Source organism: Amphibalanus amphitrite, unplaced genomic scaffold, assembly GCF_019059575.1.
Source record: "Amphibalanus amphitrite isolate SeventyFive unplaced genomic scaffold, NRLGWU_Aamphi_draft 000245F_arrow, whole genome shotgun sequence".
In the NCBI taxonomy this organism is placed as follows: Eukaryota; Metazoa; Arthropoda; class Thecostraca; order Balanomorpha; family Balanidae; genus Amphibalanus; species Amphibalanus amphitrite.
The window spans coordinates 133,837-149,675 of record NW_024881740.1 but is presented as its reverse complement, the minus strand read 5'-3'; the positions used below and the strand labels follow the sequence as shown (position 1 = coordinate 149,675).

Below are 15,839 nucleotides of genomic sequence, written 5' to 3'. Positions count from 1 at the left end.
TTCTTTGATGTGTAGTGATAACATACGCTTTCTCGCTGTTGAGTTGAACTGGAGAAAGGTGTGATTGCATTATTCATTCACGAGGTATTAAGAATTAAAACGATCATACCAAGTTGAGCGAATAGTTACAAGGGCGATGGACATGCTGCCCAGTGAATTGATGACTGAAGGATATCTCACATAACAAGCCGCTTCCCAAGTATCCCAAACATCACATTTCCGCCGAGTTCACATCAGGTCACACCACCGGGTATTTCACCGAGGTACTCATCCGACACCCTATGTGACAGCGCCATCCATTTCCCATGTCCGGTCCGACCGCGGCCGTAACCGCGTCATACCGCTGATGAACTGCAGGCGGCACGTGCCGGTCAGGGGTCGTTCGGCGCGCCGGCGCCTCACCACCGCGACCATCACCCGAGCCGTTAGCGGCCTCCGGCGCAGTCTCATCAACCCTCCGGCGGCGGCTGAGTAGCGGAGAAGCGCAGCCGAACGGCCGGCGCGGCGGCTTACCTTTGAACATGCGGAACTCGTCGGTACGCCAGCGCTGCGGCGAGTCGCCGTGCAGGATGCTGAACAGCTTCCATCGGTAGTAGGTGTGCTCGGCCGACTGGTTGTCGAACAGGAAACTGTCGGAAACACGCACACAGGAAACGTACAGCGGTCAGTGGGGAAACAACGGGGCAGCTCCGGAGTGCTTCCAGTTTCAGACGTAAGAGCCAACAGTGCGGGGCCCCGATATGAAAATGCATTCATAATTTCGGCGATTCAATGCATGGTGACCGTGCCATTGCAGCAGTGCGCCAAATTAGAAAATCGGCGTAAAAACGTCTCCTGTCAGAATAATTCAAATGCTTTTATCATTTCAGCCTCATTATCACAAAGTGCAGTGCACAATGAGACGTTGATGGCAAAAATAGCTCGTAAAAGGTCTAGAACTCGAATAATAGATGTCATCTAGACCACTGCTCCATTCTAAGAGACCGGAAGGCACGGTTAGCAAAATGTTTAGTTAGAATGTGCTGGCTGCAGCGGAAACGCAGTCAAGTTTCTCAGAAAAAGCCGTAGGAAGAGGCCCATAAATATCATCGGGCAATGCTGAATGTAAGCAAACGAAAGATGTTGTGCGTTCCCACATACATTCAGCAAACCTTAGTGAAAACGTCAGTGAAAAGAACTGAAAGAGCTGGCTAAGCCCAAAGATCTAAGAGCCTTGACAGTCGTCCGCCTCCGAAAATTCATGCCCGGAGCCGGATGGGCAAATGACGTGAAACGTAATCCAGATTTACCATGATTGCGATTGATGAGATCGAAGAGTCGTGACTTCGTTGGACTTAAGATGAGAATGAACCTGATTAAAAGGCACAGAGTTGTATTGATCATTTAGTAACATTTTCAAACGTTTCTTCTCTTAACAGAGACATCATCAGTGATTCAGTGATTCGTTACATTTCGATACATAGTAACAAGCAATCAGCGCGGTGAGCGAGTCGGCACAGTATCGCAAGTCTAATTCAAAAATTCACAAACACACTAAACAAATCATACGCATCATTTCATAATGACCCCCTAGGTGACACTATTAAGTTTAACAGCGGAACTCTTATCATTGAGAGTCGGTTTTGTTTTGTGAATATATAAAGATTCCAAAATTCTCAACTGAAAACTAGACCTTTCCATGTCAATAATTTGAAAGTCATCTAATGAGAAAGGAGTGTCACAAGCTAAGGAGTGGTCCCTTACTGAGGATGCGACGGGACAAGTTAAATGGGTTCCAGTTCTGTCGGACTTTCCTTGATGCTGGCATACTCTAGTGCATAATCTTACATAGGTGGATCCTATGTAGGTCCCCTCACACGAGGGGCAACTGAATTTATAAATGACACTAGAGCGGCAAGCCTTAGGGACAACGTCTTTGAACCGAAACAGGGAGCCTATGCTTAGTTTGTTGCGTAGCACCAGCCTGGGGTTCATGTAGGGATAGTACTTTTTCAGAAGTGATTCTACTGCTTCTTTTAGTTTTAGCGACTGTTTCCCGAAATAGGGAAGAACAAAATATTTTACAAGTTTTTCTACGTGGTACGTCGAGGCCTTGGGCGTAAACCGTTTGTTCAAAAACTTGGAAATCGCTGAGTCAATAAGAGCCTTTGGGTAGCCATTTTCTGTAAAGAACTTACGGAGGAAGCTGATCTCCATATCAAAAAGTTTGAAAGACGAGCTAATGTTATAGGCGCGATAGATGGCAGTGCTTAGGATGGCTTTCTTAATAGAGAGAGGGATGTAGCTAAAAAAGCTAAGACCGAGGCCAGTGTATGATGGCTTGCGATAAACGGATGTTTCTAGCGAGTTTCCAGATCGTCTTATCCGGACATCTAAAAAAGGAAGTGAGCCGTCTGATTCGACCTCCTTGGTAAACTTCATTTTTGGATGCTGACCATTCAAAAAATCGAGGAACTTATCCACATGTGAAATGTCATTGAAAATCAAAAAGCAATCATCCACATACCTCTTGTAGTATGATGGACGAAATTCTGACGGGCACGTACTTAACCATTTTTTCTCATGGAAACACAGGAAGATGTTAGCAAACGTTGGACCTAAGGGTAGACCCATACCCACACCATCAGTCTGTCTGTACAGTTTACTGTTGAACAGAAAGTAAGAGTTTGACACAGCTAGGTCAAGCATAGCACGGAAAAGCTTTTTAGGGATGCCACCTATGCTATCGCAACCACTCATCAAGGAATTGACAGCTATATCTATGGTCTCCTGGACGGGTATGTTTGTAAATAGACTTTCAACATCAAAGCTTGCCATGATCATGCTACTGGACAGCTTCATATCATTTATGTTTCTGTTATGTTATTTATATCATTTATGTCTCTGTTAAGAGAAGAAACGTTTGAAAATGTTACTAAATGATCAATACAACTCTGTGCCTTTTAATCAGGTTCATTCTCATCTTAAGTCCAACGAAGTAATCCAGATTATGTGACACTCAGACCGAGACTTATATCGTGGCACTTGTCACTGAACTGGTGTGTTCCTTCAACGACTTCGATGGCATTTTTGAAAAAAAAGTAGATATACATAAAAGCCTTGGATTTATGAGTAAGGATATGGATTGCTAATGATTAACAGAAAACGCCTATTTCGAATGTTATAGCGGTGATCACAATGGTCAGTGTGCCAGTTGTCACTGCTGTGTTGTATACAATTAGGCGACCGTAATACTCGTATGTGGCCGTAAGTAACATGACAAATGGAATTTTAGCTACACTCAGAGTGGCTGCATTAGATATGCGCTCTGGCTGGGCGGGTTTTGAAACGCACTCGAATTCGCACAGGCAAAGTATTCAAGTTGAAGTGCCCAGGGCTTCAAGTGGAAGCTGCACAGTTCATTCAATCTTGCTTCTTGCATTCAGCCAATGCCAATGACCTATACTGGCCCATCAATATTATAGGCCCCGTCCACCAAACAAAACGGCCTATATAACGGGTGGTCAGTATGAAACTGGACAAAGTTTGAATTGTTACTGTGTCGAAAGTTTTCAAGCCAAAGCAACGAAAATCGCGTTACCGTGCCATTATTTTGTTGCGATTACGATCGCCCTAATGGATCTGCGACACTGGACCTCTGTCAGCTGCCAAGCGCACGCGCGCTGGCAGCCTCGCCATTGTCTTTCGCGGCACCTCCGGGTCGATTTGACGGATGGCCTGCTGGGTTCTTCGCTTCAATTGTTCGTCTCAGCTGACCTGCCACCTTCCCTTATACACTTTCTGTTTGATGAGCCCCCACAGATCCTCAATGGGCTAAATCTGAGGGGTACGTGGCGGGTTCATGTCACGTGCTATTTCAGGCACCCCAGCCTCCTCAAGAAGTTTCGTGTTCTAGCGCGCGTACTGTGACTGTTGTTAGTTCGGAACCTAACAGAGCATCATGCTCTGTGTTCTGAGACTCAATAAGTGGTAACAACACGCCATTCAAACACTTTTCATAGCACAGTTCGCCCGTTACATTACCTGTGCTCGGCAAGTAACTGGACACGCGAGCCCCTCGGACTCATGGCAAGCCAGACGGGCATCTCGGGTGGGTACTTGCTCCCAGGTCGAAAGCGAAGATGAGATCCACATGTGGAATAGTGTCTCCACCAGCTGAGGTGTAAAATTCGGCAATGGAAGGCATTTTGCTGCCACTGCAGGTGAAATCAGATTCATCGTCCATATGCACCTCCATGTTTTTGCTACCCTGCATTGGGCCTCCGTCACCTCTATCCTATTTCTGTACCTGATGCCTGCTTGTGGACATATTAATTGGTCATACGTTTTGAAAATTCCAAAAAATTTCCCCGAGAACACTAGGAGAGCCACAAATGTTCGGGTGACGGCACCGGTTTGTTTCTTCCGGAGCTGAATGGGCATTTTCTTGGTGATCTCGCTGTGCCCACCATGCAAAACATCTGCAATTCCTCAGAACTCATCGATGATCACATGTTCTTAAGATTTGGTGAGATCCTATGGCGTAATGTGACGCATAATAGTAGCATTTTTGCAATTTATGTTATTTTCAAAAACTTGCGCGAACAGGTCCCGGAACGCTTGCTGACTTACCGGCCCAATGTTTTCTACTAGTTAATAGCAGAAAGTTGAAATCTGAGCTGCTAATATAACATAAATGGAAGCATTCACCTGCCAAAAACAATTAAAATCTGTCAATAATTGGAGATGCTATGCTTAATCAAATTTTGTCCAGTTTCATACTGACCACCCGTTAGTTCTACGTATACTTAAGTTGTTTACAAAGACCGATTAATTATCGCCATTGAGGCTGTCAGGCAAGTGCACAATACACTAAACAAAGACCCCCGGAACACGCGAGACAATGGGTCTCGGTTAGGCCACGCTGTCAGCCGGCCACAATCACTCAGCATTCCGTTTGACGGTTCGTGAGCAGGCCACCGCAGGACATCCATCCATAACACTCATGGTCTGTGCGGCCTATCGGGGCTGTGCACCACCTGTGCACCGTACACAGTCCCGATATCACTGTTCATATGCCATACCGCATTTCATCGCACGTCCCCCTGGCGACAGGCGACCCACCTATACAGATCGTTGTGCGCCTATCACGAGCTATGTGTCAGGTACTTTACCACCGCGCGTCCGTCCCCGTGGGAGCCCACGACTCACCTATACAGCTCGTTGTCCGCCTCCTTGTTCATGATCATCGCCTCGAAGAGCGGGCCCTCTCGGACGACAAACTCGAGCATCCGGTGGATGGCCATCAGCTTTGGCCTGCCGGACACACACATGACACGCTCGTCCCTACTCCCGGCACACACTGGCGACACGGGACGCGAGCGAGACCGGCAGGGACGGTGCGGGGAGAGGACCCGAGATACTACTGGCAGGAGTGTAATTGTTATGGGATCGGTGCAAGGGAAATATTACACTAAAATTATAGCTAAGGTGACGAAGAAGTGACCACAGAAGCAGGTCAGGTGATGAGAAAATAACATGTTACTGTGCAAGATCGAAAGCGAATAAGGATCTAGAATGTTCCATGACCAGACTCATGAACATTTACATGCAAAAATCCAGCAAAGACGCACAAATTTCAATATAACTTTTATGAACGGTAAACGCACGCTAATTTGAAGCTTGGACTGTCAACTAAAACTGGTAATCGGGCTAAGGAAAGGATACCACGGTATAAAGAGGATGAATGCATATTCAAACACGACAAAAAAAAACTCGTCTAAACAGTAACAGCGCCAAGTAACGCTAAAATGTATCAGCTTCCGATACGTAATCACATTGGAAACATATCGATAACATAAGATGAAATGGCACACAAGTTGTAATGAAAATTAACATTCAAACGAAGCAAATTGGCACACATGATTAATTGAGCGCTGTGCCGAGCGCACCAGAGTAACCACCTGTGCCGCGGTCCGCCTTAGCTCTGCGACTTTCAGTCTCTGAGGTGGGAGGTTGGCAGCGGCGCGGTGGCCGGGCGGCGGCAGCGGCTGGGGCCACCCTCCGGCGGCGGCGGCGCTGACGTGACGCTGGCGGCGCGGCGGCGGCCGTCGTGGCGCACTGGTCCGTGCCGCCCGGCTCAGGACGGGAGCGGAAGGGAGTACGGTGCACCGCGGCACTCGGAGACGAGGTCCCATGCCGGCCGCCGGGTCCCGCGGCTGCACCGGAATATCGGCGATAATAACAGCTCAGCTCAGGCCGATGGTCTGCGAACCATGTTTACGCGAGGGTAGATCTGACCCGTCTGTGGCGTGCCCTGTCTGAGGGCCGGGCGGACCACCGCGCCACCTGTCCCACCGTACCGCACCGTCCGGCCGGCTCGACATGGAACCCCGTCCCGGTCCGTCCGTGCAGCGATCAGAGGCGGAGGGAGTGGGTGCCGGGCGGGCACATCACTTACCGACCGGCTCCGGACAACCGAATCAGGCGTCAGCGACCATTTACCTTTCTGTAGGGATGACAACTTTGACAACTGCTCTTTGCAACATCTGAAGAAAAACATCGGCGCGGGACATTATAACACAGCGCTGGCGAGAAGCGCACGACGGAACAATCAGTCAGTAATTGCGGTTAATTAACCGAGGCGACTTAATAAAACACAAAAATAGAAAATGTAAGTCCAGCTATGTCAAGCACTACAGCTGCCTTGCACAGGAAAACAAAATAAAAGGCAAGATATTCTAACAGGATGTTGCGTAGTACAATGGCCAGAAACTCAAGTAATATACTTTAGAACCACAAGGCGAAATAAGTCTAATATTTAGTCCAGAGATAACTGAGAGTAACGATAGGTAGTTAGTCAACGCCTCATTATTTCGACAAGTCCTTTGACCGATGCATCCCTCATTGATGATATAAGCGCCAACTCTTCATAGAAATACAGGATTTGGGATAAAGCACGGCAAAGAGGACAGTAGCTGGGATGAAGGAAACAGGAAACACTTGCTGCTGAACTAACGTAAGGAATAAAAGGCAAAAAAAAAAGAAACTACATGGGAACCATAGAAATAATTTTCTCAAATCAATCTGGCAGGAAAGCGAGGCATGTACCATCTACTGTTTTCAACAGCGGGTTCAGTATTTTTCGGGATGGCAGAGAAGCTAAGACAGGAGAGGAGCTAGGAGAGAGTAAGACAAAGAGGATGTAGCTAAAGAGGAGAGGAGAGGGAGCGGACTAGCCAGGGGTGTTTGGCGCTGGCCGGCCGGGCTCTGTTACCTTGTTGAACTGCTGCATGGCGACCGGGTCCTCCGGCAGCCGGTCACTCATCGGTAACTATGTAACATCAGGGAGCGGGTCAACGGGCGGCACACAGCCGGCACTCCAGCCCCGCCCGCCTCCGACCCACCCACCTACCCGACCCAGCCGTAACTCAGTCACACACAGTGTAAATGAGAGTCAACAGGAGGCACACACCGGGCCCTCCGTACCCTCCCGCCCCAGCCCACGCGCAGCTCAGTCACACAGTCAGAGACACACGGCATTAACCATGGGAACAGGTCTACAGGTGGTAAGCACCAGTAAAACGCCTTTTGGGGCGACCAACGGAGCGAGCGAGAGGATGGGCCTTGCACGTGCGAAATTGCGAGGGGGTACCTCCAACTAACTTGTGCACTGCACCCTACTAACCGGTCTTTAGCGATGTGCCAAATTTCAGCGCAATCGGCCTAGCCGTTCTCGAGATCTGGAAGCGGCACACTGCACGTGCGCACGTGCAAGCGGGGTCCAAACTGACTTTTGCACGGCACCCTACTAACTGGTCCCCAACCGTGTACCAAATTTGAGCGCAATCGGCCCAGCCGTTCTCGAGATCTGGGAGCGCCCCCTGCACGTGCGCACGTGCTGTAGCACCCCAACCTTAACACATGCAGATGAATTATCTGATGGAGACCTAACTGTGTACCGAGTTTCAATTCAATCGGCCCAACCGTTGTGCCGTTATTGAGGTTGCAATTTTGGGGGTTCTTAAAAAATGTCCAACTTTACCACGCGCCACGTGCGGTGGTTGGCAAGAACGCATGATGGCCATCACACCACAGAACTTTTACGTCCAAGTGACATTCAGTAAAGAAGACCGCTTGTCAATCGGATGTCCCGTTCCTAAGATATTAGCTTTTGAAGAGCGTCCCCACGGCCGGCCGGCCGGCCGGCCGGCCGGCCGCTCATACTCAGGATTTTCCCTTAATTCAGTATGAGACTCCGCTCGCTTCGCTCGCTCCGTAACTAGCACATCAGCCCCAGCTGCCCAGCCCGCTACACACACAAACAAACGCGCGGCGTCCACGCAGCCACCAGACAAGAGCTCGTGAAATGACCACTGGAGACCTTTGTAGATGAATGGCAGAGTTCATATACGCCAATCGCGATGCTTGCAATATAAAAGTAAAGTATTACTACTTTAGCAGCTACTTATTCACCATTGCCTGATCTCACCGCTGAGTAACGACGTCCTATCGAGTTCATAAATTGGTCCATCACTCTCCAAAGTCGCCCTAACAGCCCGCCAATCACTACACCTACCCGGCAGAGTAGGAGCAGCTCCCCCTCCTCACAGTTCCTCCCTCTCTCGGCACAGCCCGCCCGCCCCGCCCCTCTAGCTCGCGGGGCGCCGCTGTGTACCTTGTCGCGGTCCTTCTTCCGCGGCTGCGCGTTGAACGGCAGTCCGGACGGCGGCGGTGGCTTGGAGACCTCGATCAGCGCCGGGGGTATGTAGATGGGCTGGGGCGGGATCGGCACGCCCTTACCCCAGCCCAGCTTCATCTCGTAGCCCTCTACGTCCTTCCCTGGAGAGCGGAAACGACAGGGCAAGTCAGACGCCAGTGACGAATAAATAAGGAAGAATAAAGCCAGGTAGTGGACCTGAATAGGTTGTAGCATAACGAAGAGATATATCGACGACACCAAGACGAGTGACGACTATGCTATGTACCTAACTATGCAATGCGACTTTGCTGAAGCAATGCTAGGTGAGTGAGTCGAGTATCTATGGACCACAGGATCTCCGACTCACCACTGAGGTCCTCTAACGCCGCCTCGGCGTCTCGTCGTGTCATGAACGCCACAAAGCCGCAGTTTCGGCCGCGCAGCCGCTCCTCGTCGTTACGCGGCCACATGATTTTGATGCTGGCCAGCGGACCGTAGCGGCCGAATATCTCCATCAGCCGCTGCTCGGAGAGCTGCCGAGGAGCCGAGGGTGGTAGGTATCAGTCTATGCAGTGTGGGAAGACGGATCACAGCAGCATCGCAGTGAAATAGTAGAGCTATGCCTAGTTTCGGAAACGTTTTATGTAAGTCATGGAAACAGCAGTTTTATAATAAAGCCGATTGGACACGTGTGAAGATGAAGCTCGTGCACGATAAATCCAGTATAAAATACACGATGTGCAGACTGATGAAGATACCGTATTTCATAAGTTCTCACCTTTGGAGACAGGTTGCCCAGGTAGAGGTTAGTGGTGCTCGGGTCACCGCTGTCGAACGAACCGTACGGGTTCGGCACATCTGGAAAAAACAGCAGGTATGATACGGATCCAGCACCAACAATGGTTAGAAAAGTGGCTGGAAAAACTATCGAGTCAAAGCTATGTCAAGGTTACGCTTTAACAGTGTACAGAGCACTGATAAATACATCATACAGGAATTGACGATACATTCCTAATCACGTAAAGGCAGCTGAAGAACGGTAATCAGTTCAACGTGCTCAAAATACTGTTTTCAAAGTACAAGTTTTCAGTCACAATAGCAAGTGAGCTTATCATGATATGACGGACCCACTAAAATACACTTGACACAAATACATCCATTTCCCGTTGATCACGATACCCGTGGTAGCACCGAGCCGATGCGGCCGACCCAGCTCTGGCCTTACCGAGACTGAGCGGCCGACCCAGCTCTGGCCTTACCGAGCCGATGCGGCCGGCCCAGCTCTGTCCTTACCGAGACTGAGCGGAGAGGGTGTGATGGGTGGCAGTTCGGGCGTGTCAAACCGGGAGACGCGGCCCGACGAGCTGGCCTCCTTCATCTGCTCCTTCAGCCGGTGACGCTCCTCGCGCTCCTCCTGGATCCTGCGCGCGGCGCGACACGGGAGAGGCACGAGGTGGGAGAGTCAGTATTCACTTGATGCGCTAGGGTGAAAAGAAGAACAAAGGCGATTGCCAACAGACCTTATACATACACAGCTGGGAACAGCTTCCACACCACATACCTTTTGAGCTCCTCTTTGAAGAGCTCCAGGTTGCTCTTTTTCTTGCCATCCTTCCTGCGCACGAGTTTCGATGGCAGCTCGATGCGGCTGCGAGTGATGAGCTCTGGGGAGGGCTGCTTGCGCTCTGGCACCTCGAACTTGGAGGTCGGCTTGTACAACTGACCTTTCTCCTTGGTCGTCTCCTCTGGAGAACAAAGTCAAACAAATCAGCGGCAGCTTGTGCGGAAAACCATATTAAATGCTAAACGCATTAGGATTACTTCAACTATAGCTCGTAACTCATTTCATCATTTACAAGTATGACATTCAAGCTTTATCCTAATGATATGAAGAAATAAATGAAATTAGAGGTAAGATGTTGACTGGAGTCTAACAATACAGGGTGTCTCATAAGTTCGTTCTCACATTATATTTGCATGTGAAACAGAGTACATTGCGTCTTGATATATTTGCGACCCCTCAATGTGCTCCCCATTTAATAGGCAAACACATGAACACATGCTGCGGCATGCCAACCGGCATGTTTGGCTGCATAGCAGGCTTAAAGTTAATCCAGACTGACTTGACATGCGTCGTGAGCTCCTCGAGGCTGGAACAGCGCTACGCTTCGATGAGCCTAATTTTCAGCATAACCAACAAATTTTTATGAAATTTTGATCCGATGAGGTGCCTGGCATGTGGTCTTGCCACAAACGCCTGTCACAGTCTCCTTGCACCGCTTTTAAGCTTTGCTTGACCTGTGCACTGATGCACTGTCTTGCCTGAAGATGGGCCTACGACCTCTCGGATGCCATTTTCTCCTCTATAAATGTGTTCATACTCGCGGTTCGAGTTCAGCTTGAGGGTTGAAACTCCTCCCAGATGTTCTTAGAAAAGCATTATGCTTCCCAAAGCTGTTTCTGGGACACCAATCGCAACCTGGTCAACGTCTGGACGCCTATAACCCCACAATACCGTGACCTTGGCCTTTCGCATAGGAACATAACGGGACGAAACGGAGGCCTCCTCCTTCGCCCTTATGGGGTTGTTTTCGGGTTTGGACGGGTGTTTCATCTCGAACGTGGACTAGTTAGTCCAGATGACCTGGTTGATGTCCTCAGCCCTTTAGTTTTTTAGCCTCAGGCATAACGAAACTCATGTTTGGCCATTTTAAGACGTTTTTGACTGTTTTGAGCCCTCCGGTAAGCAAAGCTTAAGTCACCTTGAGTTATGTACCCCGAAAGAACACTCTTAGACAGCTGGTAATCCATCCTGAAAAGTCTGTTTACCAACTTTCTAACCCTTTGACCTTTTTGATGGCCACTTTGGCGCCACACAGTTTTGGCCACATGGCTCACTCCTGAGAGCTGACAAAAAAGAGGATAAACTTGCAATGATTGACTCCCGACGAATCATCGGTGTCACTTGCTGACTGTGCGTCCAGTTAGCGATGGACATTGTCTACAGACTGGTAGGCCTCAATCACCCTCAATCGTCGCGAATGGTCACGTGCTGACTAAATACCGAGACGTACCCGTATTGGAGACCTCTATGTTGCGGCGTTAGCCGTCTGTGTAGGAAACGGGCTCTCTAGCAAAAACTATTTTGTCTACAGAAATTAGTTACTGTGGAGCATATTTCTACCAGCCATGGCAACCACGAAAGCCCAATAACGAACCAATTTCAGCGTGCCTTTAAGCAAGAGAGCCTAAAAACGTAAAATTTAGGTGAGAACGAACTTATGGGACACCCTGTATAACAATTGATGACACAATACTTTTATTGACTACAGAATCACGACAAAACACAATATTTTTGACTAGCGAATCACAATAAATGAATCGCAGTTGCAGCAGCTCACCTCTTGTGCCTGCATTGAATGTTCCGGCCTTGACCCATACTTTTCCCTTGGATGTAGCTGGGTCCTCATCGAATGTCTGCACAAACTCTTCAAATGCCTGCAAGATAAGGATATAATATGGTTATCAAATGTCGAAGGGCAATGAAGAGGCTGGAAACAGTTTTAGACGTCCCAACTATGAACATGCAATACATGCTTCCAGATTATGACATGCACAATGACTCTGGCACTGGCCATGGTAGGGTGAACAGGCTCACAATATTTTGTTTGAGTCACACCTACGTTTGTTTAAAATACTTTACTGTGCAAAGCACATCGGACCATCACATTACAGTTAACCCACAGCCCCCCCCCCCCCCCAATACCAAATAAATGTAAAGGGTGTCCCGAAACTGATCAGTGACTGATGCCGGTGGTCATTTCCTCGACTGCGAGCACCGTATAAATGATATTCTACCGGGGTCCCGTCTGAGGGTTTTTGACCGTGTCAGGTGGTTACTTGACCCCGCAGGACCCCTGAAATTAACCAACACTGAAAAGCCGGCAGGTCATTCTTTTCGAGACATCCTTCGCATCCAGACTGCATATCGCCAAACATGAAGGTTATCTGTCCGCTACCGCGCGGTTGGGATGATCGAGGGCGGTGCGACCCCGGAGCAGGTCGCCAGAGACCTGGCCGTCGGCGGACTACGATCAGACACTCGCAGACACGCAATCCCCCGAGAGAGACGCTGGACAATCGCAGGGTGGACTGCGGGAATCAGCAGAGTGGCCGCGATCGTCGTGGCGAAATCGGCCTTCAAAAGGCACCATACCACAAGAACACTGGCTATGAGCTGACAATGAAGAAGCACCCGGCCTCCAGGTCGGCCATCAATCGTTATATGAAGACCTGCCTCCAATTGAAGCTGCTCAAGCTAAGGCTGCAGCCCAACCAGGTTGACCAAGGATCAGAATCGCAGGTGACTGGAATTCACCCGGTGCTGGCTGGTGCGGCCCGGCAACTCTGTTCCAACTCCAGATTGGAAAACATCCATACACTACGTCGGACGCCCGTGAGACCCTCTTGCACCAATATTCGGCGCAAGCGATTTTCCGCTGAAATTTCTGCATGATTTGCGCCGAAACTTCGGTGCCTAGTTGTGCCAAAATCAAGCCACTTTTATATAAAGCACATGTGCACGTCTACCGATCAATGCTATATCAACCAGACCAGAGAGAGCGTTCCGGGGCCTTGGACGCTCTCTAATGTTTGAGCGTCCGAATAAGTTTTTCATTTCCACGGAAACCCAATACCTCAATACGCTTAGCGCACTGTGGCATTGTAGCGTCGTGCCGTGAAACTAGGCCGGAGCCGGAAGTTCCCAGGCCACAAGAATCGGCGGAGCGGTGTGTTCCAGGCTGGCGGGAGCCAGCGAGGGCCGGGCAGCGGAGCAGCACGTGCTCCGGCAAATCAGCCTCTTCTCAGCACACAGCGCAGAGCGCCGCGGGGCACCGTTTGTCTGGGCACTGCTGGCATGCCGCAGAGTGGAGACAGCCGATTTGGTACACATACTGGAACGAGCGCAGTGGCCCGCCCTCATCTGGTGCACCGAAACGGCGTCCTCTCGGTCCTCTCCGGGGATAGGGAGCGGCAACATGCTCCCAAGGAGTGGCTTGAATAGTGACCCGGACCAGTTGTCGCTCAATTGATGTGGGGCAGCACAATGACCTGCCCTGGTCAGCGAGTGGGCGTTTGAGAGCAGGGCAGCCGATTGCTTTGCCAGGTTGTCCGCGCTCTCATTCCCCACGATGCCTTCATATGTTCCACGTAGGCTGGTGCATCTCATATGGTTTTCTGGGTTCCTACAGTCCTCCACTGACAACATCCCACCATCCTTTGTACGATGCAAGGCGTTGAGGAACCCAACGAGGTAAGATAACCAGAGCGCTGTTCGGCAGCCGGCTATTTTGTGTGCTGGGTATGACGTATTTCGCGAGCCGACGTCACAGGCGGTGACGTCGGCTCGCGCGCGAGCCGAGCGCCAACGACAAACTAACTGGAACCCTCGGACACCCTCGGGGCATAAACCGCGCAGTAGCATATTGAGCGAGTCTTATAAGGAAAATTCATATATTTTCGTTTCTCAAATGATAATCAGGGTGTCTTACCTTTTTACATATCATTTAGGCTTACCTAACACTTCAGTTGCCAAATATCTGCAATTTATTCAAGCGAAGGTATTTTCAGTAAATATCAATGGTATAGACCGAAATCTTTTGAATAAAAACTCCAACCAACAGAAATAAAAATAACTTAATTTATTCCAACCATTTCCTCCAAATAAACAACATAAAAACTCACTTTTACACACATCATTCATAGTAAAGCATACTTACACGCCGCTTTTGACAATTGCGGCGTCGAGTGGCGCGCTGCTAGCGCTCTTTTTCGATCGCAGAGACCCTGCACGCGCGCGAGCACACTACCGGGGGGCACAGGTATATGAAAAATCGCAGTGACGTAACACTTTTCTCGCTTCTCATTGGTCAATAGCCCGTTGCCAGAGCGCTGTTCGGCGGCCGGCTAGCGCGCTAGCCCGCGCACACATACGTGCACGTTGCCCCGGCAACGGGCTATTGACCAATGAGAAGCGCGCTACAGGGGGCACAGGTATATGAAAAATCGCAGTGACGTAACACTTTTCTCGCTTCTCATTGGTCAACAGCCCGTTGCCGGGGTAACGTGCACGTATGTGAGCGCCGGCAAGAGTACTAGCCGGCCGCCGATCAGGGCCCGGGGTAACGTGCAAGTATGTGAGCGCGGGCAAGAGTACTAGCCGGCCGCCGATCAGGGCTCAGGCAAGAAATGATGTTGCGTACAATCCGTTAGATAATGATGAATCGTGATTGGAACATACCTAAAAAGACCTACCTTTAGACCTACCTTTTAGGACCTACCTTTAGGTAGGTCCTAAAGAACCAAGTACAAAGAGAACAGAGGTTGAAGTGCGAATGCTGCCAGCGTGCTGCTGGCGCTGGCGGAGTGGCGCGTTAGCGTTTTGCGATGGCATTATAGCTTAGTATCAGAGTGAAGTTTGCTGACATTACCATGGAAACCCAACGCGGTGACGCACTCAGTGCACTGCAGTACTCCGCCGTGAAACGCTGTCCTGGCCCTGACGACCCAACCAATGTTACCCTCACAAAAGCCAAGCATGGTTGCCCGAATAACTGTACCTTTGCAGCTTCTTTTTCTTGTTCATGCTTTTTCTTCTTCTCATCAAAATCTTTCTTACTCAATCCTCGTTTAGGAAAAGAAGCCATATTGATATCTGAAGAGAGCACCTAAACTTATCACAAACTTCAGCTTCAAGTCTACAGTTTTAGCTTGCTATTTATCCGACACATAACTGGAATCATATGACATAAGATACGGATACTGATGCTTGAAAAATTATTAAATACTATCCCCGAAGAATAAAATATTCTCTTGACAAATTGTTTATATTGATAACATAAAACGCATGCATGTTGAATGGTTGCATATATGGCGCACATTGATAATACGACGCAAAAATGAAGTTATCCTTCATTTTCCATCGGTTCATCTAAATTTTATTGAAAATATTTTGTTTAATCATCAAATAAACGGAATTATTCTTAAAAATTATATTTTTATTTCAATTTTATTTTCTATTTTTATAATTTTTAGTTCTCCCAATGCTCTCTTAATGCTAAAAGTGATATTTTTTTTGATAAATAATTTTTGTACAGGT

General features: G+C 49.0%; 1 protein-coding gene across 1 annotated transcript in view; it reads right to left on the bottom strand.

Annotated features, from left to right (window-relative positions):
* LOC122386269 (U2 snRNP-associated SURP motif-containing protein-like) overlaps positions 1-15,590 on the bottom strand; it is a 47,795-nt gene extending 32,205 nt beyond the window's left edge. Inside the window, exons 1-11 of the mRNA XM_043375305.1 lie at positions 15,301-15,590; positions 12,082-12,178; positions 10,242-10,425; positions 9,974-10,101; positions 9,459-9,538; positions 9,048-9,213; positions 8,657-8,820; positions 7,256-7,312; positions 6,484-6,527; positions 5,191-5,295; positions 514-629 (exon numbers count right to left, since the gene is read on the bottom strand). Coding sequence (XP_043231240.1) covers positions 514-629; positions 5,191-5,295; positions 6,484-6,527; positions 7,256-7,312; positions 8,657-8,820; positions 9,048-9,213; positions 9,459-9,538; positions 9,974-10,101; positions 10,242-10,425; positions 12,082-12,178; positions 15,301-15,387 — 1,228 coding nt within the window. The 5' untranslated portion in view covers positions 15,388-15,590. The remainder of the gene's footprint in view (positions 1-513; positions 630-5,190; positions 5,296-6,483; positions 6,528-7,255; positions 7,313-8,656; positions 8,821-9,047; positions 9,214-9,458; positions 9,539-9,973; positions 10,102-10,241; positions 10,426-12,081; positions 12,179-15,300) is intronic.
* Between the last annotated feature and the right edge of the window lie 249 nt (positions 15,591-15,839).